Raw genomic sequence first — 26648 nt, forward strand, 5'->3', positions numbered from 1 at the left:
TTTCATGCAGTAAGCTGTGTGTGTATTTTCTGGAATCGATGGTGGTGCCTACACTTCTGTTACACCCCAACAGATGTTACTTTGTGCAAGAGTCTTCACTCCCTTTGAGACATGTAACAACATACATAAATTGTCAATTTCCTTAGAGATTGATTGGTGGCAAACACTAGGCATGATTGCAATGCTTTTGTTTGGAACCATGATATCTTCTTTAAAATTACCCTTGAGTTAGCTGCAAAGTGTGTAAATATTTCATCGACGCTCCAGTCAGAAATATGCGTACGTACTTCCATTAAAATAGGTTGAGGTTCAAGTCTCGAAACATCACACAAAAGGGAAGACGATTTAATTTGTTTTCACTCTTTTATTGTCACTTCAAGAAGAGAAAATGATTGTCTTTTCTTTGACTAAAATAGAGAGACTCTTGTAAGCAGATATCTCATTGTTCTGTATGATGGTTTGCTCACAACATCTAATGTGACATGGGTTAATAGGTGACTGTGTTAGATTTATTTTGATAACTTCCTATAAAACAGGAAAAAGAAGAAAAGTAAACAAGGATGGTCAGCATTGCTGGCTCTTTGACATTGTTTCATGACTGTTAACATTAGGTTTTTACAAAAAATAATGATGGTTTTTGGAGGTTATTTCCCCTGTGATTATTAAAAGGAGCTCAAAAAAGGAATATATTGGAATTAAAACGTGCCATTTTGATGACTTAATAGTAATACTACAGGTCAGTGGTAAATGTGAAAACTGGCTCATTTTCTTGGCGATGAAAAATGAGACAAAATACTTTCAAAATTTGCAATCCAGTATTTTGCCAAATGATATTTTTACTAATGGTGGCCTCATATGAACAATGAGCTTCTATAATGATAATTGCCCTTTCACTCATGACTAGGCCTTCCATTTAATTTCAAACTAAGCCGTTGATCACAAAATTGTGTTCTATTATTATTATTAAGTTCAAATGAATAAAATGCCTATTCATAAAGGGAGATGGATTGTATTGGGATTTGGTGAGGCAGAAATTTCCATAGTATCTCTCCATCTAAAACTTTTTGCAGGTACCATAAATCATTCACAGCCTACCATTGTATATAATCTTTCAAATTTGATGTCAAATAAGTACTGCCAAAACATTGAAATTGCATTTAGTTCGGTACAGATACATGGTAGTGTTCATGACAGATCTTAACAGTCACTTTTAAATACTGTATTTTATATTACTCTCACTGACAGTTCCGGCAAGATTCACAGATATAAAGAAATGAAAAGCATCCTCACATAATACCAAATTCTTCTACTTTTTAAGACTGAAACATTACTAAAGTTGACACATTATCATTTTGAATACTTTAATTCTGGCAAGTTCTCCTTTTCTTAATAGGAAACTCAGTGGGAGATTACAAAAATAAAATTCTGTAAACATTTTTTGGGCTAATTAGAAAAACTGGTGACCACAGGATTGCAAGCCCTGTAATTTACCAACTGAGCTATCTGGCAGTCAAGTTAGTTGGTGGCGATTCCTAAATATTGCTTTGTGAATTATTAATAAACTTCAAAACCGTCCATTTGTTCGTCACCCATGTAAGACACTGTTATGTTGCAATATAATGACAACCAAAAAGCTATTTAATTATGCATGTTTCGAAAAATGAGGTAGCACATTTTCTTCTCGTAGAAATGAAATAAAGTGGAGGGGCAGAGTCACAAATTTGGAATTTAAACTGACTGCAGAATGGTGGAAACGGGCATATAATAATGAAATGATTGGACTGAAAGAAATTACACAAATGACCTAAATACAAGGTTAACTCATCAACTTGGTGGTTGATTTTCACAAAACATCCTTTTTTGCTCCCATTGAAAAAATTGGACCGCCGAACCTACAAGAATTATTCAAAATAAGGCAGCAATTGATCACGCCCAGTGGCATTGTGCAAAGTGGTTGGGGAAAGGTCTCAGTCTGGGATTTTCTAAATTCAGTTAGGGGAAGAGTTAGACCACTACCCCATGAGAACACTCCCCTTTCCAACCACACACACAAATTCAAGAGTGTTTATCAGCACAAACTTGCATTTAGACCTAATTCATAGACTAGTCTATTGTGTCACAATGCACCATTTGATATCTAAATCATTTTTTCTGGAAGACACAGATTCTCCCCCCCCCCCCACACACACATGGGAGTCGGTTTTCATAGCCCCAGGGCTACAACCCTCCATTATAAAATCCTTAATACACCTATGGTCACCCGTCCATAAAGGTTTATCCAACTACTTTTAATTACTTCAATCGAGGATAATTTTTAGTATGCCCACCTCCTACTCTCCCCCACCATCGAAATGCTGTGCTCGCTATAAATGATCACACTATGACACACCCTCATAGACTTCATGTCAAATATTGCCAATTTTCAAATTCATAAAATAGGCACTTCGGAGTAAAGCTAGTTATTTCTCTGATCTCTTATCTTGTGAACTCTTTCTTTTGATAAAACTTTCCCCATTGAAGCTTACAGCTTGCAAATTCAACACTGAAATCAGCTGACGGTAATTACATATTTACACAATCAGATAGGGCCAATACGGAACAGTTTAACAATTCAAATGCAAATAAGATTATTGTTCATAAAAGGCCAAAGGGTGATATATTGTCTCCCTCATCAACATAGATCACTCATTCTGCTTTGTTAAGTATACTAAGTTACCTTACAGTAACAAAGAAATTCTGTCCAAAAACGTGATCGTTCAAGAAACTGCCGAGGTACCGTCTGTTCCTAAACTGTATCTTATAATTAAACCATTCAATCAATACCAAAAGTTTACATGTCCCACAAATGATAAAATATAAATTGGAATAACTCTTTCATTGGCAAATCTTTGTAGCTCCATTAATTTATACTTAGTATAAATTCCATCATCTTTATACACTAAGCTGCGATACTGGTGGACTGTGAGTTTAAACAGAATGTTCCCAAATGTCGTACTTTTATAATAACTCACTAATTTTTAATTACTCACTAGACTGTGATTAAGTCTACATAGGCTGCAGCCTGACGTAAATTTTTGTCACTAAGGGCCAGCAGTGTAGAACTCAGTGGCACAGTAACTGCGCCCCTCAACCAATCAGATGTGACAATGATGCTCAATTATATTATAAAGGGAATAGTTATCATTCATAGGACGACACATCCATGAGCTTAATATTGATAAGTCAACTTTTTGAAATATCTGTATTGAAACAGCAAAATAATACACTTACAATTTTCACCATGAGGGTCTACAGTGAGGAAGGAGCCAGTTTGTAGCAATGTAAGAGCCTTATTTATGGGCACAGAGACAAAACAGACAACAGCATCAATGTTCCTGCAATTTGTAAAATGTAATCTATTCAATTTAACAATGCAACTCAATCATGTGTTGCCACAATCACTGTCATATAATGAAACAGACTTGCCTACCACAACGAATGCCTTGAACCTAGCTTATAGTGACTTCCTTAATATGGTACTGTATGCTAATTACCAGTGATAAGTGACCACATAGTTTCTAACCTGGAAGTACCAACTTACTGTAGTCGAAGAAAAGCATAGCACACTCTACATGTTTGGCAAGTTATGTGAAAATTCAAATTTCCATCTTAATTTATTTTTATTTCCTTAATTTTTTTTTTGGGGGGGTGGAGGGGTGGGGGAAGAAACCTAAGTTGCCAGATTGTAAATGTGTTAATTAAAAAAGTCCCTTAAGTCATTCTGTGTTACAGGTCTTCATTTTTTGTCCAATGTTGAGGTATATTTTGTGTGAGTCAATTTATTAGAACTTTGTATTTGATTTTTTTTTTATCAATTTTGATAAAAGAAGAAATAATACAGCATTTAATATTTTGCATAGTAATTTTTTTTTAATGTTTAAGAATTATACTTAAATCACAGACAAATTTTTATGGGTACTGTCTGCAAATTAAAGCAGCTATACAGCCCATGGCATATTATGCATTAAACTATATAACTACATGATTTGATAATTTTCCATCATATTTTGTGATACAATTAGCAGATAACTTCATGGATAGGCTAATGCTACCTTACAAATGAATACTCCTTTTTCTAATAAACTCATCAATGTCACTTTTATTACACAGTATTAATTGAGACATAATAACATACAGGACTCTCTCATCACAGAAACACCCAACCCTGTCACCCAAGAAGCATGATTTATACGTATCAAAATGGCACACTTTACTCTAATGTTCTCGCATACCAGTACCTTTATTCATTTCTATCTAGGGACAGTAACTCTCAGGCTGAGCTGAGAGAGGCGACCATACTGTCCTGCATTAAATCATGTACTGCTGACAGAACATTAGTTTACATGATGGTTTTGCAATTAAAAAAGAAAAAAGCAGGCAGTCTCATTGGCAATGAAATCTTTTCTCTACAATTCAAGTATACCGAAGCATAAACATGGATTGTTTGTTTGTGTCTTGTACACAGACGTATGACAACAAATCTGTTATTGCTCAAAACAGATGTCGGAACTTAACTAACTCTACCAGCAAAAGTACTTAGACCTGGCCTATTTTGCATATGAATCAGACAGAGGTTGTGGTCCTTCACTGGTGACGACTAAATTACCGGTTAACAGTAACATGTTGGGCATGTAGAGCTACTTCATTGCTTACAGTACATACAAAACATTGCAATTTAGCAGTTTCAGTGAAATCTTTTAGAGAGTTGAACTTAGTTAATGTGTTAGTTACAATTGCAACCATTTGTTACAACAGATGTCTCATTCCAACAACTTGTAGCCTTTGGTTAAAATATATATATATAGTGTGTATATATATAGTGTGTGTCCTGATACCAGTGATAACTGACTTGGGAGTGAAATAAATCTCAAAATATGAAAACTAGCAACTACCCACATGTGATGATACATCACTCTATCTTGGCTTCAAAGAACATGTACTGTATAATACCTGCAAAAACTCCTTCCTTTACTGCAATAGTTCAGAAAAATAAAATCTAAGCATTTATCATGACTCTTTTTAGTGAATAAATATTCATTACTTTCTTAATAACAAGAAAATATTCTGTAGGTATTTCTTTATAAGAGAATCCAATGTATACTATGTCTTAAGGGTAATGTACAGAAGCCACTCAAATGAAAACAAAACCCCAAACCCCCGGAATATTACATAAATTTGCCTGTGTCGCTAAATAAGGCTTTCACCAGGTACCCTAATACCAACAAGTTCTCCTTGTGTTCTATAGACTATTACATGCAGGTGCTATGATTTGAAAGCTGGTTGTCATGTTATCAAACTGTCTTCATGTAGTTCCACAACTATTGCCAGTCTTACCTAAGACATTCCCACCCTTCCAACCCCTGTCCCCACCCCCCCACCCCCAACAGAGTACTTTTCACCTCTCTTCTACCGTGGCCTCTTTCGGTGTCTAGTTGCATGATGTATCATTCAAGCCCATGAAGGTAGTCCTTATATTCTTTCTCTGTCAACAAAGTATCTAAGGAAGACACATCAGCCAGTTCCATTTTGAAAAGCCAACCTAGAAAAGAACCAAAACAAAAACAGAATGCAAAAAGGCATTGTGGTTTCGATGATGTAACATGAGCAGTTTTCTTCACGAATTTGACGGAATGTATAGTGAGGGTGTACAACAGACCTGATCTTAGAAATAAAGTGAAAAGCAGTGTCATGTGACAAACAATAAATACACAAGGCCACAGTCTGTCCTGAAATGACCGTTGACAACAACAACAGGCTTCTTGTACTAAGTGTGATAAATCAACATACTAAACATGACATTCTTTGTTGAAATATTTGTGTAAAACATGCTTTTCAAAAATTGACCCCTGAGGAACTCAAAGGAACATTTGAGTTGACCTCCGCCCACAACATTTGGCTTCTTGTACTCAATGTACATCTTTCTTTCTTCTTTTTGTTGTTGGAAAGTTAGATCTTTTGGTAACTTTAAGCTACATTTGATGTCAGTTTGTATCACTTGAGTCATTCTGACCAGATGATGTAGTATTCTTACATGTACAGTATAGTTGGATACCCTCAGCCAGTTTGGAAAATGTTTCAATACTAAATACCACTCTTAACTGTCCTCTCACATAATGCTTCAAAGCACTACAGTAGTACTGAGAGTCCGAAACCTTAACACAATTGAAACCAGACATGTTCACTCTGCTCAAACTGTCAGTATGTGTGCTGTGAATTGTGAAACAAACGTAAAAAATATACTACTATACAAAAGACAATTGTCCCAGCTGGGTGCTGGCCCTCATTCTAGCTACTGTAAGACATCTACTTCTTGGTGCCAATATTTGTTTGCTCCCTGTCCCCTCCCCCTCTCCCCTCCCCCACCCCCCCCCCACTGCAGACACACCTACAGCACTATAACACCTTCCCCTCCTGTCTTTGCACTGTTTTCATGTCTATTACTTGTAAATTTTCCTTTTGTCTTTTCTTCAAAATTTATCTAGGTGAATTGAATACAGTTCAATAGTACTGTAGATATTAAAGTTCCAGTGAGAACCATCTGGGATAATTTGTGATTTTCATGACCCATTCCCCCTCCCTCCCCCTCAAATTGTGATAACACCACAGGAAAGCATGAACTTGAATGTCTAACTTTGGTTAAGTACTCAAATAAAAAATATATTACGTCAACAATTAGCTTTGAATACACCAAGAAAACTAACAAACTGCTCTTACCATCCTCCAATGGGCTAGTGTTGACTACTTCTGGTGTAGACTCTAGCTCTGTGTTAACCTCGGTCACAGTTCCACTCGCAGGACAGTATACGTCTGACACTGCCTTGACACTCTCTATGGCTCCGATCGAATCTTTGAATAAAAAAAAGAGGCAAATTACAAGGAAAAAAGTGTAATAATAGTATGACTGTGTCAATAAAGGAGAATGACACAACAAAAGTAGGATTTATCACCAAAAAAAGGACAGAGGAGGATTTTTTATTTTCATGGTAAATGAAGAGTTTGGACTACAAGAATCAAATTTCTCAAATATTAAAGGGTATTGCATTGAGTAACAATATGCATGTTCATATTATAGATAGAGTTTGTTCACAGGCAAAAGTGCAGCTCTCCACCGTTGGTAGACAAATTTCTGCAATTTATTACTGTACTTCTAGAGTACTAATGGCTGTGAAATTTCACTTCAAACTATGAGAATAGACAAAAAGAGGTCATACATGACTTTTTTTTTTAACACACCCTTACCAACTTGTTTGTATGTTTGTCCAATGACATTACAATAAATCTAAAGAACATACCTTTTTCAACTACTTGACTACCAACCTCTGGAAGTTCTACAAACACAATATCTCCAAGTGAGTCCTGTACAAATGAAAAAAGAATGTGTAATTGTAAGTTGGCCTGACGTTTCGATCCTAGCAGGATCTTCTTCAGAGGCTAAACGACAAGTAACAGAAACAGAAGGGACAAAAACACGCACAGAATACAGACAGGTTAATGAGCACTGTGAACACAATGAGATACATGTAAGGGGATTAGTAGACAAGGGATGGAGAGAAGAAAGCAACAGGGAAACAGGAGAGGTAGGAGACATGAAAAAAGAACAGAGCCATCCCCAAAAAAAGGCAGTCAAGAAATGATCATGAAAAAAATTGATAGTTAAAGAAACTTAAACAATAAATTGCCAAATACCAAATATGCTTCGTTATTCCTTGCCCTGTTTTATCTGCAGAAGATTGATTAAAACCATGATTTTCATGCTTTGACTATTATTGATTGCAACACTAAGTAAGGTTCCTGCGCTCAAGTGATCATGTGTACCCACTACACTGGCACATCTACTATCACCTACTGTAATGTTTGAGTTGTTGTGCTTTTTACAATGTTAAGAAAGTGCTTGGCAAACTCTGCACACTAAAACCAAAGTCTTGCCCTCATAAATTGTTATTGTCATAAACCAACTTGGCCAATACTACCCCTGAATAGGAAGAGCATATACTGCACATACAAATGATTTGTTGAGATATGAATTGTACTGTACTGTACTGAAGTATGTTTAGATTTTCATAGTTTGAATGCCACAGACTTGAAAGGACATTTATTACCAAAGTGTCTCTTTTGTTTTAACCAAAAACAAAAACAATTTGGTTTCAGAAGTCAATACACATGCATGTACAGGTATATGCTGTGTAGGAAATATGATCTTCTGTCTGTGCTGTCCTGCTTAAAGATAAATTTACAAACTTGCTATCCCACTTGTGCACAGCCCATTCACAGACACACACACAGACATGTATACTGTACCAACTTCACAGAACATATAGGTTACTTGCCTGCCTACTGGAAATAACACAAGAAAAAACAATAGAATACCGGGTTGTAGTCAGGAGTGCCGTGTGGGAGGGGAATGATGGATGCTCAGATGGGGGAGGGCCCGGAGGGGGCACAGTAGTATGCACTGCCCCCTCCCCATGTTATGCCTAGATATGGGCTAGCCATGATAACAAGCTCAATGTAGGAGAGCTACAGTACAGTTGAGGTAAAAGCAGTGACCCTTAATCTGATATTATGCAAATAATTTAGTCCTTGTTATTGAGCTCTGACAGTCTATAAAAAATATCAAAATGGTACAGTATGCTCAAATGTCACTGTATGAACAAGCAATTGCACATTGGTAGACTTAGAGTCCTAATAGTAACAATGGGAACTTTGAATTGCAGTATTCTGGTGATGCAAATTACAAGCTGAACACATGCAATTGACTATTAAAATATGTCAAGGGAATTTTGGTTTAGGTGAAATCCTTATCTTAAACACTAATTTGGTCTAATACAGTACCTGGGCATAGTCTGTGATACCAACAGTGACATGTGGTGTGCTTCCTTCTTGTCGTACCCATTCATGTTCCTCGGTGAATCTCATTTCTGCAAAAAAATTGCAAGTTAAACAATTTTTTGAAAACCAGCACTCTCCAGTTTCTAGCATCTTGTTTGTGTAATAAATACATACGTGTATGCTAACATTCCTTTATGATGAAATTTTTACTGTACTTTTAAAAAAGGATTCATTCATGGGAAAGTATTACATGTACACAGTAATGTTATAAACTGTGCTAATTGTACTGAACATTACACCTGAAATGTGATCAACTTTGACTAGAGCTCTCATAATTTATACACAGGATGGAAGTCCCAAAGTCTCTGTCTATGGTAGGTAAATATAATATGTGTCTCTTGATGGCAAAAGATGCTGATCTTGAGGAGACATTGAGTCTCTAGAAAATGCCACGGTCCACAAATATGTACAGTAAATGGCAGTATACACAAAATATGGGAACTGGGGAGACAATTTTTCTAGACATTATTAAATCTCCAGTGTGCAGAGGGAGGGTGATTTATTAACTGCTTATTCCAAGCAACTGTACAGTACATAGTAGCACTCATGCATATTGAGCATTGATTCTGAGGGATGGGGTTAGACTGCTTGATCATGGCGATAGAGTCCTCATGGAAGATTCTAGGCTTTAAAAACATGCATCAGTTTGGGTACTAAACAGCATACAGTATTTTGGGCAACTATCAGTTGTTTCACTTTTGTTATTTAAAAAGTAAGTAATATTCACTAATAATGTTGATAATTATGATAATTAATATAGATATTGGTAAGTATGATATTTCCCATGAATGACACCATTTGCCTACCATTTCATTACAATAATGTTACTGCCGTAGTTAAAAATGTGTTCACTGTGTGATTCCTGGCCAAACATTTTAGATTCTGGTGTCAAAATAGCAATATTACTGTACAGTAGCTATTTTAATCGAAGAAACATCATCTAAAAATGAAAATTTCATGTCAGTAACCTAATCTTGTCATAAATTTGTTTACATTTCATAAATCCTTTCTGAAGTCCCCACAAAATGAGCCATGCATGTAACTCAAAATTGCAGCTCAGCATATCTCCCAAAGGGATACTGTATGTGTACCATAAAGTGCATGCATGGGGGCTAATGTAATTAAATTACAAAACAATTTAAATTTTAGACTTGAAATGGTGCATCTGGGGCATGTTCCCAAAAAGTAGGTCTGCACACAAGTTTGTGCCCATAACTAACGTAAGTTTATGTCAGGGATGGAATAGGGTGGGGGGGCGGGATCCGAACCCCTGGATCCAGCCCTGATGCCATTATTACTTATCCCTGACAGTGGGTTAAATAAGCTTTACATCAGGCAAATTAACCATTTATGTGAGCTTCGGTACAATGCTTACTGGACCAACCATTGGGTAAATAAGCATGAGCACCTTCCTTATCAAACCGAAAATCTGTGTGAATAGCTCCAGCCGAAGATAATACAATTTGTATGAGATGTTTACCCCAGTAAGAATGTAAGTTGTATCTCATACGGTCGAGTAAACTAGTAAACTAGCATGTGGTCGGATTTCCTGAATAAAGTATGATCACGTTTTCTTCTCTCTGTTGAATGACTCATTCCCTAGGTTTCCCGGTTCCAGGTCATGAAGACTCAATGCGTAAATGCTTAACAAAGTTCGAATCCACTTAGCCTGGTTAAACTAGTTGTTCAATGATAAACTCACCCGAAAGTAACTTGTTCATTTGTGAAGTGAAGCTTCTGCAAGCGTTTTGGTACTGGTAGTTGCATGGCTTGGTGAAAGCTGTAACCTTCTGCTGGCTGATTAGCGAGAAGGTCTTTATGAAGGGTTGCAGTCTACAGACACCTCGAATAGCTCCAGCCATTTTTGTTGAGTGACGATGGGATATAAACGGAGTTTGAGTGTTTCTGGTTCTCTGTCCGTGATTTGTAATCTCAGTCTCACTAACGTAAGCTAGCTACTGTATGCCCTACCCTACGTTGCGTTGATTTCAATCACACAATGTCAATTGCATGCTAGAACCATTGTCACATGTTCATATTTTACAAAAAATGCCTGTCGGAAGCTAGCAACCATAAACAGCGGACGGAAAGAAAATAATCCTATAATACGTCAATAGTTTAATACATCAGCACAACTTGAAATAGCCCGCTAGCTTCCGACCGGTTACAACAAAACGCTGAGGTTTAGGCCACAATTCAATTGACATTATCGGCCAAACCTCCGTGACTATCCTCGAATATCGCGGAAGTGATACCGACTCTGAACGGATCGACCAGAAAGGAGGGGAAACACTTCCAAAATGTCTGTAGAACAAATTCAAACAGAAGGTAATACGCTTTTTCAGATTTTGATTCTTGCTTAGGTAAGATCTAGTAATATAGTGCAAACAATTGTGAATGCGACGTTGAACTTGATAGATTCGTAACGTTAGGCTAAGTCACAGGCGCTCCTAAATTTATAGTCACCATGAACAAGACATTCCGTAGCCTACTGTACGTCTACTGCGTAGCATACTGTTATTGTAAAGGGAGCGATGTCCAATTTAACTGAAGTTATGTTTGGCCAACGGCATGAATGTACGAGGCCTACGAATAAAGTAACTGTAACACAACTCAATTCTCAATGAGGAGAACAAATCTGTTTTGCTTGGTGTCTATAGTTGTATTCTGAATTATAACTCAACATGCAAATGTGAATGCAACAATGTGACAAATTATTATTCAAATTAAGCGGCTTGAAATTCACACATTAGGCCTACCACAATATTATGTGAACCATGGATCACTTTTTTGGCAAAAATGCAAACATATCTTTCTCAAAAGTAGGTGGAACAAACTAAGGCGGCAACAAATTTTCCATTTTGTTAGTCAAGAGATTTGGCAAAAATCCAACAAACAACAACACAGTGTATATATACAGTAGAGTAAAATAGCCTACAGTAGGCCTTGAAATTGATTTGGGATTAACATGTCATCTCTGGAATAATGTTAGTCTACATTGGGCTATATAAAAGAATGGTCATAATTAGCGTCAACAGGCCCATTTCACGACAACTCAAGACAACAAGTTTAAAATACCATCAAATACAATGGTTGTAATAATCAGAGTGTATCTGGAAACACATTTAAAAGTGACTGAAACCATCGTGCATACATATTTTTCATGGGAAAAATGTTTTTTTCGTAAAACTTTCTCCGTCCGTATTGCACTTACCTGTAGTGTAAATGGTTGCTGTCCAATGTTATTGATGGATGGAAAAAATACAGGCTACAGTCTACCAATTAAAATTAAATGTTCTGAGGATGCTTACAAATGATCCTATACTTCAGGTTAAAACAATGCACAACATTTTCAAGGTCACTTGTAAACCAAAAAAAACATAGCCCAGGTCTTTCTTGTGTTCTAATTTGATTTAGATTATGATTAGATTATTACACTACTGAAAAAAAGAAAAGAAAAAAAAAGAATATTTAGTTTGCTGTCATAATTTCTGTCCGCCTTTCTTTCTTCCCAGATTTGAAAGCTTTTGAACAGCGGCTGAGTGAATGTGTACAACATCTAAGACCGTATGCCTGGAGGTGGAGAAGTATGGGAGAGCACTAAACATTTAATTTGTTTGTAAATTCAGAAATACGAGCCAGAAGCCCAGAAATTTAGTATCGATCATGGCACTGGATATGAATGTTATTTTATGATTTGGAATCAGTTTTTCATGTGGTTTCATTTTGTCTCTCATGGGGAAAGTCTAGTTAAATTCCATGCTGAAAGTTCATATCAATGCAGACCACGTTTACCAGTTACTTTAGTCAAGATTTATTTTCTTTAAAGAAGAAAAAGTCAAACTTGTGAATTTGAGAAACAAACAAAAACTTCAAATTCAAACAGATCATGCATGTGGCTATATAGTCAGAATATATGAAAAATGAAAACAAGATTATTCATTAGGAACATTAAAGTTTGAGTAATGTTCATGTGGAATAAAAAAAAAAAACAGTGCCTGAGTTCCATGAATTATAATCTGTAATGTTACTCACTTACTCATACATCTTCTTTAGACATATGAACTGCTGATCACATTCAGATGATATATTTTGTCAATAATACTGAATAATTTATTGCAGAAGAGCCTGCAGAGGTATGAAGTGACTAGGGAGGGGTGGTGAAGGGGATAGGGGGTTACAAGAAAATTGTGAAATTGCTCAGATTGAAAGTACAGCAGTGTGTGTCATATTCTGAAAGATGTACTCTATTTTTATTTTTACAGTCGTTTTATTTGTAGTTGCAGTCAGTACTTTTGTATCTGCCGGATACTGGTTACTTGATGAACAAACATCACAGGTAAGAAAAACTTACAGTACCTTGAAAAGGTCATGAATAAGCATTAAAATTATCATGAATTCAATAGTTGCCAACTTTGCTGAATATAGCTAGTATAAACAGACCTTCATTTGGAATCACTTTGCAAATCCTATTTCATTTTGTATTAATTTCTGGTATGCACTGTACTGCTGCGTATTAGTTTAACTTACTGTAGTAAATATGCTCCCTATTTCTTCCTGTCATCAAGGCCATGTCAATTAATGGTTTATTTTCCCAATTTCTCACTGTATACTTCAAAAATGGAATTTTGTCATTAAAATATGTATAAATTTCATTATTTGGTGTCCTGTTTCTTGTTTTTTTCACAGGTTTCCTTCTTGAAATCTTTATACAATCATCCAATATTTGCTCTAAGTTGCTTCATCCTTATAGTTTTATTTCTGGCTGGTGTGCATCGACGAGTTGTGGCCCCAGCAATGTATCCTTTGAAGTTTGTTTGAGATGAACTGCCTGTCACATGTGAAGAAGTATTGGAAAATAAGTATACCTACACATACTGTTTTCAAGAACCATTCTGTCTTGCTGTAGTTCCTTTGAGAGAACCTGGTCGATGTTAAATAATTTTTTCTTGTTTTCCTGTACAATTACCCTTCTAGGAAAGTCGTCTTGGTGATTTATCCATAAGCATGATACAATTGGGGTGTTTGCGTAGCAGTTAATGTTTTCTCTATTTCTAATTTCGTCAAAATGTGAATCTTTTGTGGAAATCATACTTTTCTTTGTGGATCAGTATGCAGTGACTTAGATTTTTTAGGGGAAGAAACAAGTGTCCAGCTCAATTGCTGTCTCAATGACCTTGTTCAAGATGTTATAATCAGATGTCCTCACAAAATATAACCAAATTGGTAAAAAAAAAATCATGTCTTTGTCAGACAAAGTGCTTCTATGATGTGGTTTTGACCTGAAGGTTTAGAAAATTTCCTACAATTTTTGTAAGGCAAACAAGTTAACGTTAGCTTCCAGAATATCATTTTAATGGAAAGTTTAAGTCATATCTGCAAAAAAATATAAACTGTTTACTGTATTTAATTCACCAAAATAATTCCTCAGAACTGATAGAATTGTAGATAACCAATGAAGGTTTGCAATTGAAAGTCTAAGACATTCCTCCTGTTGTAGCTACTATTAGAAGTTAGATACTGGTAGGTCCACATGAAATTCTAGTACATTTCTGCAGTGGGTTGAGTAGTGGTGGAGCGTTCATCCAGTCAGGGGGGCTGATGCCCCCTTGACAGACTCAAATGGACTGCTGGCGCCCTTTTTAGTATTTAATTTATCGGCACTTCTATTGTACGAAACTATTTCCAAGAACTGTACAGGGTTTTCGATCTTTTTTTATACGATACACCACGCGCAGTGGCTGAAATAGCAATACAACAAAGATACTGTACCACAGGGACTGTGATGAAGCACATGTACTTTCAACACCAATATAAACTATTATTTACACCTATACACCTATTTATTCTTTGTTTTTCTGAAAATTAGCAAGGCCCGGAAAGAGTCATTTCCGGCGATCTAGGGAGTATCTTTACTCAAAAAAATTCTGTATGCTACGCGCCAACCTGTTGTGGGGCTCCGCTTAGATAGTGTCGAAAGCGCCCCTACAGACCATTCTCGCCCCGCTGACCAATACCCCTAGCTCCGCCACTGGGGTTGAGCAATACTGTACTAATTATTTTAATTGAACTGATGTGTTTTTCCTTAATGCCATTACCTTCAGTTTAACTTCTAGATGCAAAACAATACTAGCAGATTTCAACATGTCCTGCGATGATGTGAGTACATCTACATGCTTTATATTTTGCTAGTTTGTGCTTCATTGATCGATTTGATGTAAAGGCCAATGTTCTCATTTCGACATTTCTCCTCACTTTCTTAAGTTTTATGGGAGGCCATCCGTGGTTCATTTTCGACAACTCTTTGCAAGTTTGCATGCATTCAAGTAAGAAAGGGTTTTGTATGTATACACACAACTCTGTGAACTGTCTGTTTCATGAAGATCAACAGAATGCCTCTAGCTTGAGCTCCAGCCCTATCAGTTCCAAAGTTATTTTTTCCTGTTTCCAAATATGGGAAGGTGTCCATCCATCCATCCTCGCTCATCCAATATATTTGAGGCTAAAAATGTCATGCTGTATTTGTTTTCCCTTCTTGGAGCTGTAAGCTTACTCTCACTTGATGGAATGTGTTCAAAGGGGCATATACAGTATAGTGTTTGAAGCCTTGTGTTTTTCATAATAATTTTGATTTTTCTTCTTTTTCATAAACTGCTTTTAATTGACTCTACAGTATGTGTATATATATATATATATAGATATATATATATATATATATATATATATATATATATATATATATATATATATATATATATATATATATATATATATATATATACACATATATATATATATATATATATATATATATATATATATATATATATAAATATCAGTCTTTACATCTTTCTGTTATTTTATTCTTGTTTCATATTTCTTTCTTCACAAACAGACTGGAAAACTGATACTAAAACCAAGAAATTTGTGATACCAACTTCTTCTCATACAACTGTACAAAAAGAGTCCTTTCTTGAAATCAAAAGGAAGATGGTTTCTTCCATATTGTCTGACAGTTTTGACAAATTTAATTTATAACTAGTTCATGGTCAAGATGTAACTGGATTTGATGAATGACAGTTTCTTTTTCGCTAATAAAGTTTGATGACTTTTGAAGTGAGAATCACAACTGCGTGGTGCATCATCTAAATGGTTCCATTTACCTGAGATGGGGACAAAAACTGAAACATATTTGCAAGTGGCTGCGTGTATACATCACTAAAACCATTCAACCGAGTACATTTTTCTACCAGATTCGCGGGCTGTCTTTTGGTTTGTGTCATCCACTAATGTGACTGGGCTTTGCTCAACACAATTTCTACAAAGGTTTTCTCATTTACCATGGCAAAGTATTCAGTAGTGTACAGTAGTAACTAGAACAAGTTCGCTGCAGGAATATGACAATATTTAACAACTTTTGCCATTATTCTTGTCTGCAATTTATGCTAGGCCAGTTTACTTACATCTGTTATGAATGTGTACTAGATGTAAGCTAAGGATGCCAACAAATGTAAAATTAACTTTCAAAACAAATGTACAGATTTTCTCAAGTGTTGATTCAAGGGCAAGGTTTTTGAAGTCAGATTTAATTGTGTCTGTATGTTTGTCCACACATGTACTATCTTCTTATGAAAGAACTTCATTACATTGTGCTTCATTATATGTAGATTTAACAATAAAAAACTATGCAGTGATTATTAGTGAAACATTTCCAGAATAGAGATCAACTATGAATCAAAGTCAAATAAAGAAAGGGGAGGGGGAGAGGACAGGGAAGGGGATGTTTTGAGGGAGGGATGATCTCGTGAGGGAGGGATGATCTTGTGAGGGAGGGGTGATGTTGTGAGAGAGAGGGGTGATCTTGTGAGGGAGGGGTGATATTGTGAGGCAGGGGTGATGTTGTGAGGGAGGGGTGATGTTGTGAGGGAGGGGTGATGTTGTGAGGGAGGGGTGATGTTGTGAGGGAGGGGTGATGTGAGTGAGGGATGATCTTGTGAGGGAAGGGTGATGTTGTGAGAGAGGGGTGATGATGTGAGGGAAGGGTGATGTTGTGAGGGAGGGATGATGTTATGAGGGAAGGAAATTTGCAATAGTCTTAAATATCTAGTAGGTGGATGTTTATTATTTTTTTCTTAATACAAGTTCATGTAACTAAATATGATGTTAGTTGAAAGAAATATTGTAATATAATGTTCCATAACATTTGATGACATTCACATCTGTCAGTGTTTTTGATATTATTTCTTGTCTCTATATCATGTGATTGAACTCTAAGCATAGTAAGTTCTGTTGTGTGAATCTGCTTAATTTTACTACCCATTGTGCAACCAAAGTGCAGACCTGTCAACCTGTTTGACCCCAAAATAGGGAGGATAACATTTCTCAGGGCCCAAAAATAGGGAGAACAAGGGGAAAATAGGGAGAACAAGGGGAAAATAGGGAGGTTGGTAATTTTCAGCTGAAAAGATATAAATACTCCTAAATAAGTGTAGTCTACTTATGCAATACAGTGAGAGAATCATCCAATCAGTGTTTCTTTTTGTAGTTTACAGCAGCTTGCTTCGCTTTCTACAGGGTTTCTTTAGTAGGCTCCATTTGAAACAGGGAACTCTGGGTACTGTGACTTCATGGCTAATATGTTGGATAAAGTCCCATCAAGCTTGAGACTTGACCGACTGTCAGTCTTGTTCTTGCGAACTACACTGAATAGCCTTTCCTGTTCAGCGTTACTGTGGAAAATTACTAAGCATAGGACTAATTGTTGGCTATTTTCAGAATTGTCGCAAGTGATGAAACATTAAAAACCGGGAGAATAGAATATGAAACCGGGAGGCCAGGAGATTCGGGTAAAAGCCGGGAGTCTCCCGGTAAAACCGGGAGAGTTGACGGGTCTGAAAGTGCATAATGCATGAAGAGACCAAGAAGTTTGAAATCACTGGTTGCCATAGGCTACCACTTTACAAATATCAAAGAACAATGAGACCAAATAATGGGCTTTGTTTCAGAGCCGAGTTTAAAGTGTTTTAGTAAATGAAAAAGTGAATTTGTCATCCCAAAACATTCCTACCTTTAATTGTTGAAGATACACAGAAAAATACTGCTTAATTCCAAAAGTGACAAATAAATGACTCGAAGGAGAACAAATGGTTTTCCGCATTGCCTGGACAGAAATGCTCTAATCTTCAATCTTTATGTCAACTCACTTAATTATACTTCTCATAATGAAGACCCAGACATGACACAAAACAAACCAAATAATTAAACCAACTGGAAAATTGACAAAATCTATCATTTATTGTAATATGTAATACAAAATATGGTCTCCAAATGGACCAAGGTGGTATAAAACATATCACTACACTTCCCTAGGTAAATATTACATGTTTTAAGCACAGCAAGGATCTCTCAAACATCATTAAAAGGAAATAAAATGGTATATATATATTTATTTTCAATGATTCTACATGGAAAATATGATTTGCAGACGATGATCACGATAGATTATCTCTTCTCATTTTTTCTTTCTTATTGCTTAGGTTTATTTTGCCAGTGGCCAATATAAATCCCACACACTGCTGTACAAATTAACATGATAAAAAGTTTGATTCTGTACATTATAATGCATTAACAAGTCCTACAAAGCACATGATGTTCTATAAAAGGATCAATTTGATAAAGCAAGTACTTGAAATTCTACGAAGCTGCTTGAATCTGCAAAGAAAGACACATGACGTGAAGAAAGTAAACATTTAAAAGTAGGATTTAGGATTAAATGTTCATTTTAGTATGACAAGGTCTCAGTTGTGCATTCTTTGTATTAACGATCTACTGTTCCACAAGGAACTGTACATCGGTAGCTTTTTCGTTTTTACTTAAGATGAATAAATTTAAGAAATGACCATCCTTTAAGAGACATTCTTCAACAGTTTACCAGGGAATAATAGTTTAGTGTACACATAATGTAGAAATCAGTGAGGTCTTGCTTCTTATAATATGTACGGTATACTATAGATAAAAGTGTGCATAGAAAATACTACAAATCTTTGCATTTATTAGCAGTAGGACTTTACCATTGCGATAACAGATTAAATTATGCCCAGTGTATTATTATAATTTCTTGCTTCTCAACCAAACCTTTCTTTAGACCCCAATTATTTTGCAAATTTCTTTCAAAGAATGATGTATATACCTGTTAAATACTATAATCATTGATAAAATTATGCTTTATTCTGTTTTATAAAAAATATTGTGACAATTTAGTGTGCCAGCAGGACAATATATTTTTTTTTGGAAAAGTATCCGGTTAATCGGGACGTATGGTGACCGTATACCCAAGGTACTGTACCATATTAACAGTTTAACGCCAATGACGCCACAATAGGCACTAATGGTATTTGAACAAAAGATACAAACAGATTATTTTATTTAATCCCACAGACTAGATAGCCTAGTATCTGATTAAGTACAAAGTGCTAGAGAAGAAGTAACAAGAAACTCATTCTTACACTTTGCCATTCTTCTTGGCTTGTTCTTAATGATCACATACAAAATTGAACTAAAATTACTTCATTACACATTGCTTTTGTTTCTTTGGTTTTGCTTAATACTAATGTAGTTTACTGGATCATATTAAGCTATAATGGAGGGGGAAAAACTTGGTCCTACGTTAACTGGCAAAGACAATGTTTTTTTGATAGTTTATAGTTACTTGTTTACTGTGAACTTGAAAGCAAAGTGTCTCATGTTCGCACTGATAAGAAATAATACTCACTAGAATTATGGCTATTAAACAATTCACTGATGGAGACAATTATGCCTTTTTCTTTCCTTTTTCATTTTAATTTAATGTACATTGAAGACAATTGATTACATTGCCATAATCGATTAATGACTTGCTTCAAAACATTGTTATCGCTAATAACACCAAAAGCAAACAATTTTTTTAAAGCCAATATGCTTGCTCTCTCATATGGTAACATTATTTGAGAGGGAAAGTTAATTACTATTACATACTGCCATGGTAATGGTGGTAGGCATTCAGGAGTGATTGCATCTAAACATGTAGTCCAGCATACAGACTAATGTACAACAGGTTATGAACAGAAAATTCAATACACCTGTCTGTACATACATGTGTCCCATTATATATATTAATGTTTTGGGTGACCAAAGGCGATTTCCGAAGCTTTCGTTCCCCCAACTCTGTGAAAGGGCCAAAATTCTGCGGAAAAAGTACATCGATGTACTTTTTCCGCAGAATTTTGGCGGTCGCCATGCTTGTGTGATTTTTGTAATACTGTACAGTTGTATAACAACAACAAAACTTAAATTTGTCGTTTTCCTGGGACTATATTGATATCAACTAAATTAGCCTGCCTAATATCATCTTCAGTTAGCTTAACCCTGTCATATTTCTACGCTTTTACGATAATCAGGAAGTAATAGAGAGAGCCACTTAATTTTCCAGTGTGGCCAACTCAATGAAATAATAAATTTTATAATGTTAAACTACTTTGTAACATAATTTACGAGAAAGTTACAGTAACAAGTGTAATACTTAATGAAGCATCTGAATTTCTTGATGATAAAACTGTAAAACAGAAGATAAAACAGTAAAAGACATACGATGAACAGATGAAAAAAACAGTAAAAATAGTAAACAGTGAAAAGATGATAAAACAGTAAAAAAAAGACAATAAAACGGCAAGATTAAGATGTACATATACTGTAACTCAAACTTGCAGGTGTTGACTGCATTTTCTTCTGTACATGTTGTCTGGGCAAATCTTAAGTGTACATATGGCTACACCAGGAAGTATGTGCATTGCTACTGTAAGAGTGTATGGTATCCTGTAATTATATGCTCACATAACACAGTAAGTAATATAACACATCCCATGATTGTCGTACTTAAAGTAACTCACAACGTATGCACAGCTCGTTCCCTCAGTGAATATGGGGATCACACCGACAACAGCCTTTTTACATGGACTCCGGGTAATGAAAGTACAAAAATCATTCATGTTTCCCTTTCACTTCCCCGTCTGTACTTAAAGGGACATGCAAGTGGCCGATGTTATTAACTTTGCATGCTGGAATTTTTTTGTCTACATCTTGAGGTTAAAACCACATCCTCATATCACTTTGTATGGAGAAGATATGAGATATGATATATTCTTACTTGGTGATAATTTGTGAATGCATCTGACAAGGACAATATGTATGATTATATAACAGAAGTTGAGCTGTAATGTACGTGCTCAAAGTGGCTTTCTCTATATCATATAAATTCACTTATTAACAGAGGGAAAAAAGACTTATTTAACACAAAAAGTTGCTGAGAAAATTCTAAATACAGACGACATTAACACCTAAGAAAATATTCCAATGTATCAAATTGCTACGATAAATGAACAAAAACAATATAAACCCTTACAGAACTGAAACATTTGAAAAACATATCTACCATGATGACATCACAGACAACCTACCATGGATGGTGATGCACTGGTTGGAGAATCAAGGGTTGGGCCGGTCAAAGCAGGTTACATTTAATCAACCATATCTCGATATTAATAGGGACAATTAACAGTGTGGAATATATTTTAACACAATCTGAGTCATTATTATACTTTGATACACATAACAGTGCTTCGTAAAGATCAAGTTCATAGTGTAATATGGTAGAGTTTGATGATAGGTACAACTTTTGTACATTACTAAATTATGCAGATTTTAGTTCAACAAAAAGTTAGGGAACCCTTGCTCTAGGGCTTGTGTTCCATTGTCTGCTATGGGAATATCCCTTTAAATAAATGATGAGCAGGACGTATTAAATGTAACCTGAAGAAAGTGATGGCATCAAACCCTAAGAGAGATTTACCCCAAGGCACAGTACTGGCTTAATATGAATGCCAATCAATGCAAAGAAACGGTTCATGACTAGAGTTAGCTACAGACAGGGCTAGATGACTTAGTTGGTATACCTCAGGACTTAGGAAATGATGAGAAGGACAATAATGTAACCAGAAGGAAGTGATGGCATCAAACCCTAAGAGAGATTTACCACAAGGCACATTACTGGCTTAATATGAATGCCAATCAATGCAAAGAAACGGTTCATTGTCATTGTCATTAATCTCTATTACATGAATTATATTTTAGGTCATGACAATAGTTGAATTTTTCTTGGTAGCTTTTACAGTGTTTTCTTCTTTTTTCATTCCTTCCTTCTTTCATTCTTTCTTCATTTCCTTCCAAATTAAAGTCAAAAACAGAGCTCTACAGTATCTTACAACAGTTATTGATTTCAAAATACTTTCTTGTAACACTAAAATCAGCCTCATTACATCATGTTCAAAATGATATAAAGCAAGAGTGGAAATATTTAGCCTTCCAAAGTTGTGTCCTGCCATGACACATGTAATAAATAAAGGCAAGTTCATGGAACATTGTCCATCTTTGAATTCACATCAATTTGGTCCACCTACTGTACTTCACTTGTAACAGTTCAAGCTCTCTTAGTGCATGAGAATTGATCCAACTTGGTAGGATGATCTTTTGCTCAATGGATACCAGCTGGGATTGGTCCACTGGATATTTGACCACTGGTCAAGATGAAGCGCTGCGAGTAAACACTTGGTAAAAGCCAAAAGCAACAAGGCATATCAGAGCCAAGTAAATCACAATAACACCGGCAGGCTTGTCCTCAGCATCGGTGAACCTTTGGTTGTCATCTTCCTGAAGCGAAAGAAACACAGAAGGAAAAAATAAATAAATAAGTGCATCTTTACCTAACACTCATAGAAAATGTTGTACATTAAATTGTACTGGATTAATTTCTATCAAATTTATGACACTGGAATATTTTCCAGGAACAATTTAGTATTTATAGTTTGTGTAGCAGTTTTTGAAACTTCTGAATTTTGTCTCTTGACACAGTTCAGGATGTTCACAGGACAATACTGCATACATGATACACATCTTGATGAAGTTCAGGATGTGTAATGCTACTGCAATACTGCATGTATTGTACACATCTTGATACGATTCAGGATGTGTACAGGACTGCTACTGTAAACATGCGTCATTTATGTTTGTACACCAACACCAAGAAAACTTTATCGATAGATTAGTTAGAAAGAGGATTATACTGGAGGATTAGGAATAAACAGATTACATTATTAAAAAGGAATATTTTTGTTGATTAAAAGAAGGGCGCCAAGAACATTAAGTAATTATATTATGTAAAAGAAATTTAATATAGCAAAGCAGCTTATATGTTAATTGTATCGTACAATAATTTTTATTTTTTTTATTATAAGCATATATACTGTGACATTTCATTTTTTACGTAAGTGTTAAAAGAATCCGAGTGGGAATTTATTATTTGATTTTCTCACGTCCCACTATGACTAAGTAAACTATCTGTCTTGTTCTTCAAACAACTAAACTATGATTGGTTGCAAGATAATAATGACCCTTAATATAATACTGTAGTACAAGTAAAATGTTTTTAATAACAGGTCTAGTGTACACTGATGACAACACAGATGGCCTATCCACTTCCTGGAATAATATGGCTTTACCAATTTAACAGTATCTCAAGTTTGGGGCAAGATCCTGAGATTGGGCTTACAACTATAAGGTAACGATTTATGTATATTCAACAAGTATACTGTATGCCACCAGAATAATAAGCTTTAAATGATACTTACATAAAAGTAAAGAATGCCATGCTATTAGTATACTGTAGATATACTGTACCTCTATCCTTGTGGAGGGTATGGCGTCTTTCCTTTCATTTCCGTTGATGTACCTTCTATTCTGGGCAAACATGGTTTCCTTCTGTCTCACCCTTTTGACTGTAGCTGGTGTGCTGCTGAACATAGGACTCCTCATCACGGATCCGTTCATGTTAGGATTGCTTGCTATGGTTTGGTTGATAATCGTCATATCTTGATCCCTGTCATTGTTGTAATCGTCTAACAGGTCAGAACAATGTGTAAGATTCTCTTCTGGTTCCCATGTGTCTTCACTTTCATCAAACCCTTTCCATCTGATTTTGTATTTAGTTTTCCCATTTCTTGTTCTCTTCCCCAGAATTTTGCCAACCTGAGAAAGTTTATAACATTGAAATGCTCTGTACTGCGTTCAATATGGTAACATCAATAACTGTGTAAGATGCTATGTTAGTATGTATTTGATACAATTGCCATTGAAACTACTCACACCACCACCAAACCTCCGGCGAGGGCACCCACCACATACAGCTTCTACCAAAATACACACCTTCTATACATGTAATATGTACATACATCCACATAAGTTAAAAACAGCCTGTCATAATGCCATCGTAGAGAATGCTGTATAGGCCTATTATTATTGTTATGTTAGTACAGGCCTATACTAGAGTCTATAGCTTGGGCTAGGCTGTACTAACGTTGGTGAATAATCATGAAATAGGGAGTAGGGTTGCTTACCTCAAATTCGTCTCCTCCTGCCATGAGTTTACTAGAAGGAAAGTTCAAGTTAATTACAAGTAAGTAGTAGTGGAATAAGTAGCAAACATTAACAGGAAGTTGACACCACAGCAACAACTAAACGATAACAAAATAAACTTAATGTCAGGTTCAGACTAGACATAACTTAGTCAATGTAAATTTCAATGTTTACTGTTTACTGTTTGTCTATAGACTATACTATAGCCTAATACTACAAATGCTATGTGGTGGTAGGTCCCAGAGAGCGGGTAATTGCTGAGACTGAGAGGCGGTAAGGAGAAGCTGCCGAGCAAAATTATTGACTGACTTTCTAATGAGGGTTACAAATTCCACTTTTCCAGTTAATAAAAACAGAACTCAACCAACTCCAACGTGGATGTTACGTGAAATTTGCAAATCCTTGTATGCAGTATTCAGTACTTCACGTTTAGCCTAACACAGCTCATACAAATGGGCACTCTCGGTGCTGAAGCGGGAATTTGAAACGGAAAAAACCGTTATCACCGATGACGTCATATCAAAACATTGGACTTGTTAAAGTAACATCCTCGATTATTGCAGTACACGTGTTTTAGTTCTCAATAACAAAATATATGATGACTAATTGCTGGTGATATTTAATATGTATTATAACGGCGTCCGACTTTTTGAAGTCTTAATTATTCCCCGAAAATGGAAACACGATATTCTTCGGCATTTTCACCAGGTCCACTATATATGACAATGAGCTCAGTGGCTGACTGGCTACACCGCTCCCCTCTCGTCAAACATGGTCAAAAGACCAACATTTTACCTTGTAAACCTTGTCGATGAAAAAGCTTACAGTATTAATTGCTATATATATATATATATATATATATATATATATATATATATATATATATATATATATATATATATATATATATATATATATATATATATATATATAATATATATATATATATATATATATATATATATATATATATATATATATATATATATATATATATATATATATATATATATATATATATATACACACACATTCAAACTATGCAGTTCAACCAATCTTTGCAGTTTGAGAAATCGTGTTTAAAGTGTTTTCGGACTTTGAAATATATTCTAACCGTACATGCTGACCGTTGATCCCCACCATGCAACTTCAATGAGGTTATTTTAATTGTCAACGGAGATGAGCACACCAAGTATGAACTTCAACCTAGATATTGTTAACAAGGTTTTCATGTTTTGATGTCTGTTGACCTCAAATGACCTTTGGCGCTCACAGAAAAGAATGATATTATTGCACCCACTATAGTGTATCCACATCCCAGGTATAACGTTCAGAAACTATATCCATTTGAGGAAAAATAATATTATTATTGGTCAGCATTAGTCAATAAATATGTTTGGGTCGAATAGCTGGTGACATATTCCTGTCCAAGGACTGGTAGACCTCTATAATTTGGGAAGAACGAACGTTGAGCTTCTGTCAACGAGGAAGAAAAGTTTACTTTGCCATTGAAGGGTGAAAGATCAAGCTATAAACAGCCACACCTCAATCGTACCTGTGTTTGTCTTCTTCATATGTAGCTGGTCCTTGTATAACCAGTTTATTAAACTTAACTGCCACCCCTTCTAGCAGCACCAGAAGCTATCATAATTGTAGTTAGATGAATATGTTTTTCTTAACTTATTTAGTCATGTACTTTTCTCCCCCCCCCCCCCACCAATACCTTTTTTTGCAAATCATAGGGTTACGCCTACCTCAGCTCATAATACGTTGGCACAACAGGTGCCAAATCAAAATAGCAGGTACCAGCAATGAGCTTCTGGCAACGCGGAAGAAAATCACTTAGCAACTATTTAGAACCTGTTTGAAGGTAGCAGCCATTAAGAGCAGCCAATAACAGCAGCCACCTAGTGTATACATCAACGTTACGCGCCGTTAGCCACTGTTGTTGTACACTATGACGAGCGCTGGGTACGCTTTTTGCCGGAAGTTGATAAAAACGATACCTTTCTCATTTATCATTTATGCAGTAATGCAGTTTATACAACACCTAATTGTATTCTGGTCATTTGATTGGTCAATTGCTCGTTGATTGCATGCAAAATCCGCTCTATTCCACTCTATGATATAGCCTGAACCATGGGTTATACTTTTTTGGTAGCACTTTTTTCAATGGTAAGAGAGCAGAGAAACCTGTCCGTTCAAAACATTCTGTTGCA

The 26648-nt window shown here is 35.7% G+C and overlaps 3 protein-coding genes across 5 annotated transcripts; 1 reads left to right on the plus strand and 2 right to left on the minus strand.

Moving 5' to 3' along the window:
* Positions 1 to 564: 564 nt before the first annotated feature.
* Positions 565 to 10798, minus strand: LOC139965353 (glycine cleavage system H protein-like). The gene is made up of 5 exons (XM_071967644.1): positions 10631 to 10798; positions 8872 to 8957; positions 7332 to 7395; positions 6754 to 6885; positions 565 to 5578 (listed from the first exon to the last, which is right to left on the minus strand). The coding sequence occupies exons 1-5, from the start codon at positions 10788 to 10790 to the stop codon at positions 5484 to 5486; spliced, it is 537 nt and encodes a 178-aa protein (XP_071823745.1). The 5' UTR covers positions 10791 to 10798; the 3' UTR covers positions 565 to 5483.
* Positions 10799 to 11116: 318 nt separating this feature from the next.
* Positions 11117 to 17146, plus strand: LOC139965355 (nuclear envelope phosphatase-regulatory subunit 1-like). The gene is made up of 6 exons (XM_071967648.1): positions 11117 to 11256; positions 12444 to 12515; positions 13194 to 13267; positions 13618 to 13727; positions 15033 to 15087; positions 15824 to 17146. Exons 1-6 carry the CDS (start codon positions 11229 to 11231, stop codon positions 15857 to 15859), a joined length of 375 nt encoding a protein of 124 aa, XP_071823749.1. The 5' UTR covers positions 11117 to 11228; the 3' UTR covers positions 15860 to 17146.
* Positions 17147 to 18203: 1057 nt separating this feature from the next.
* On the minus strand, positions 18204 to 25587 carry LOC139965354 (uncharacterized). 3 transcript variants are annotated; one of them, XM_071967645.1, is made up of 4 exons: positions 25544 to 25587; positions 24411 to 24441; positions 23695 to 24042; positions 18204 to 22668 (listed from the first exon to the last, which is right to left on the minus strand). In XM_071967645.1, exons 1-4 carry the CDS (start codon positions 25570 to 25572, stop codon positions 22540 to 22542), a joined length of 537 nt encoding a protein of 178 aa, XP_071823746.1. In that variant the 5' UTR covers positions 25573 to 25587; the 3' UTR covers positions 18204 to 22539. The 3 variants fall into 3 exon arrangements, with proteins under 3 accessions (XP_071823746.1, XP_071823748.1, XP_071823747.1); XM_071967647.1 differs by lacking the exon at positions 25544 to 25587 and adding an exon at positions 24798 to 24896; XM_071967646.1 differs by lacking the exon at positions 25544 to 25587 and adding an exon at positions 24739 to 24881.
* Between the last annotated feature and the right edge of the window lie 1061 nt (positions 25588 to 26648).

Source organism: Apostichopus japonicus, chromosome 3, assembly GCF_037975245.1.
Source record: "Apostichopus japonicus isolate 1M-3 chromosome 3, ASM3797524v1, whole genome shotgun sequence".
NCBI classification, from domain to species: Eukaryota; Metazoa; Echinodermata; class Holothuroidea; order Aspidochirotida; family Stichopodidae; genus Apostichopus; species Apostichopus japonicus.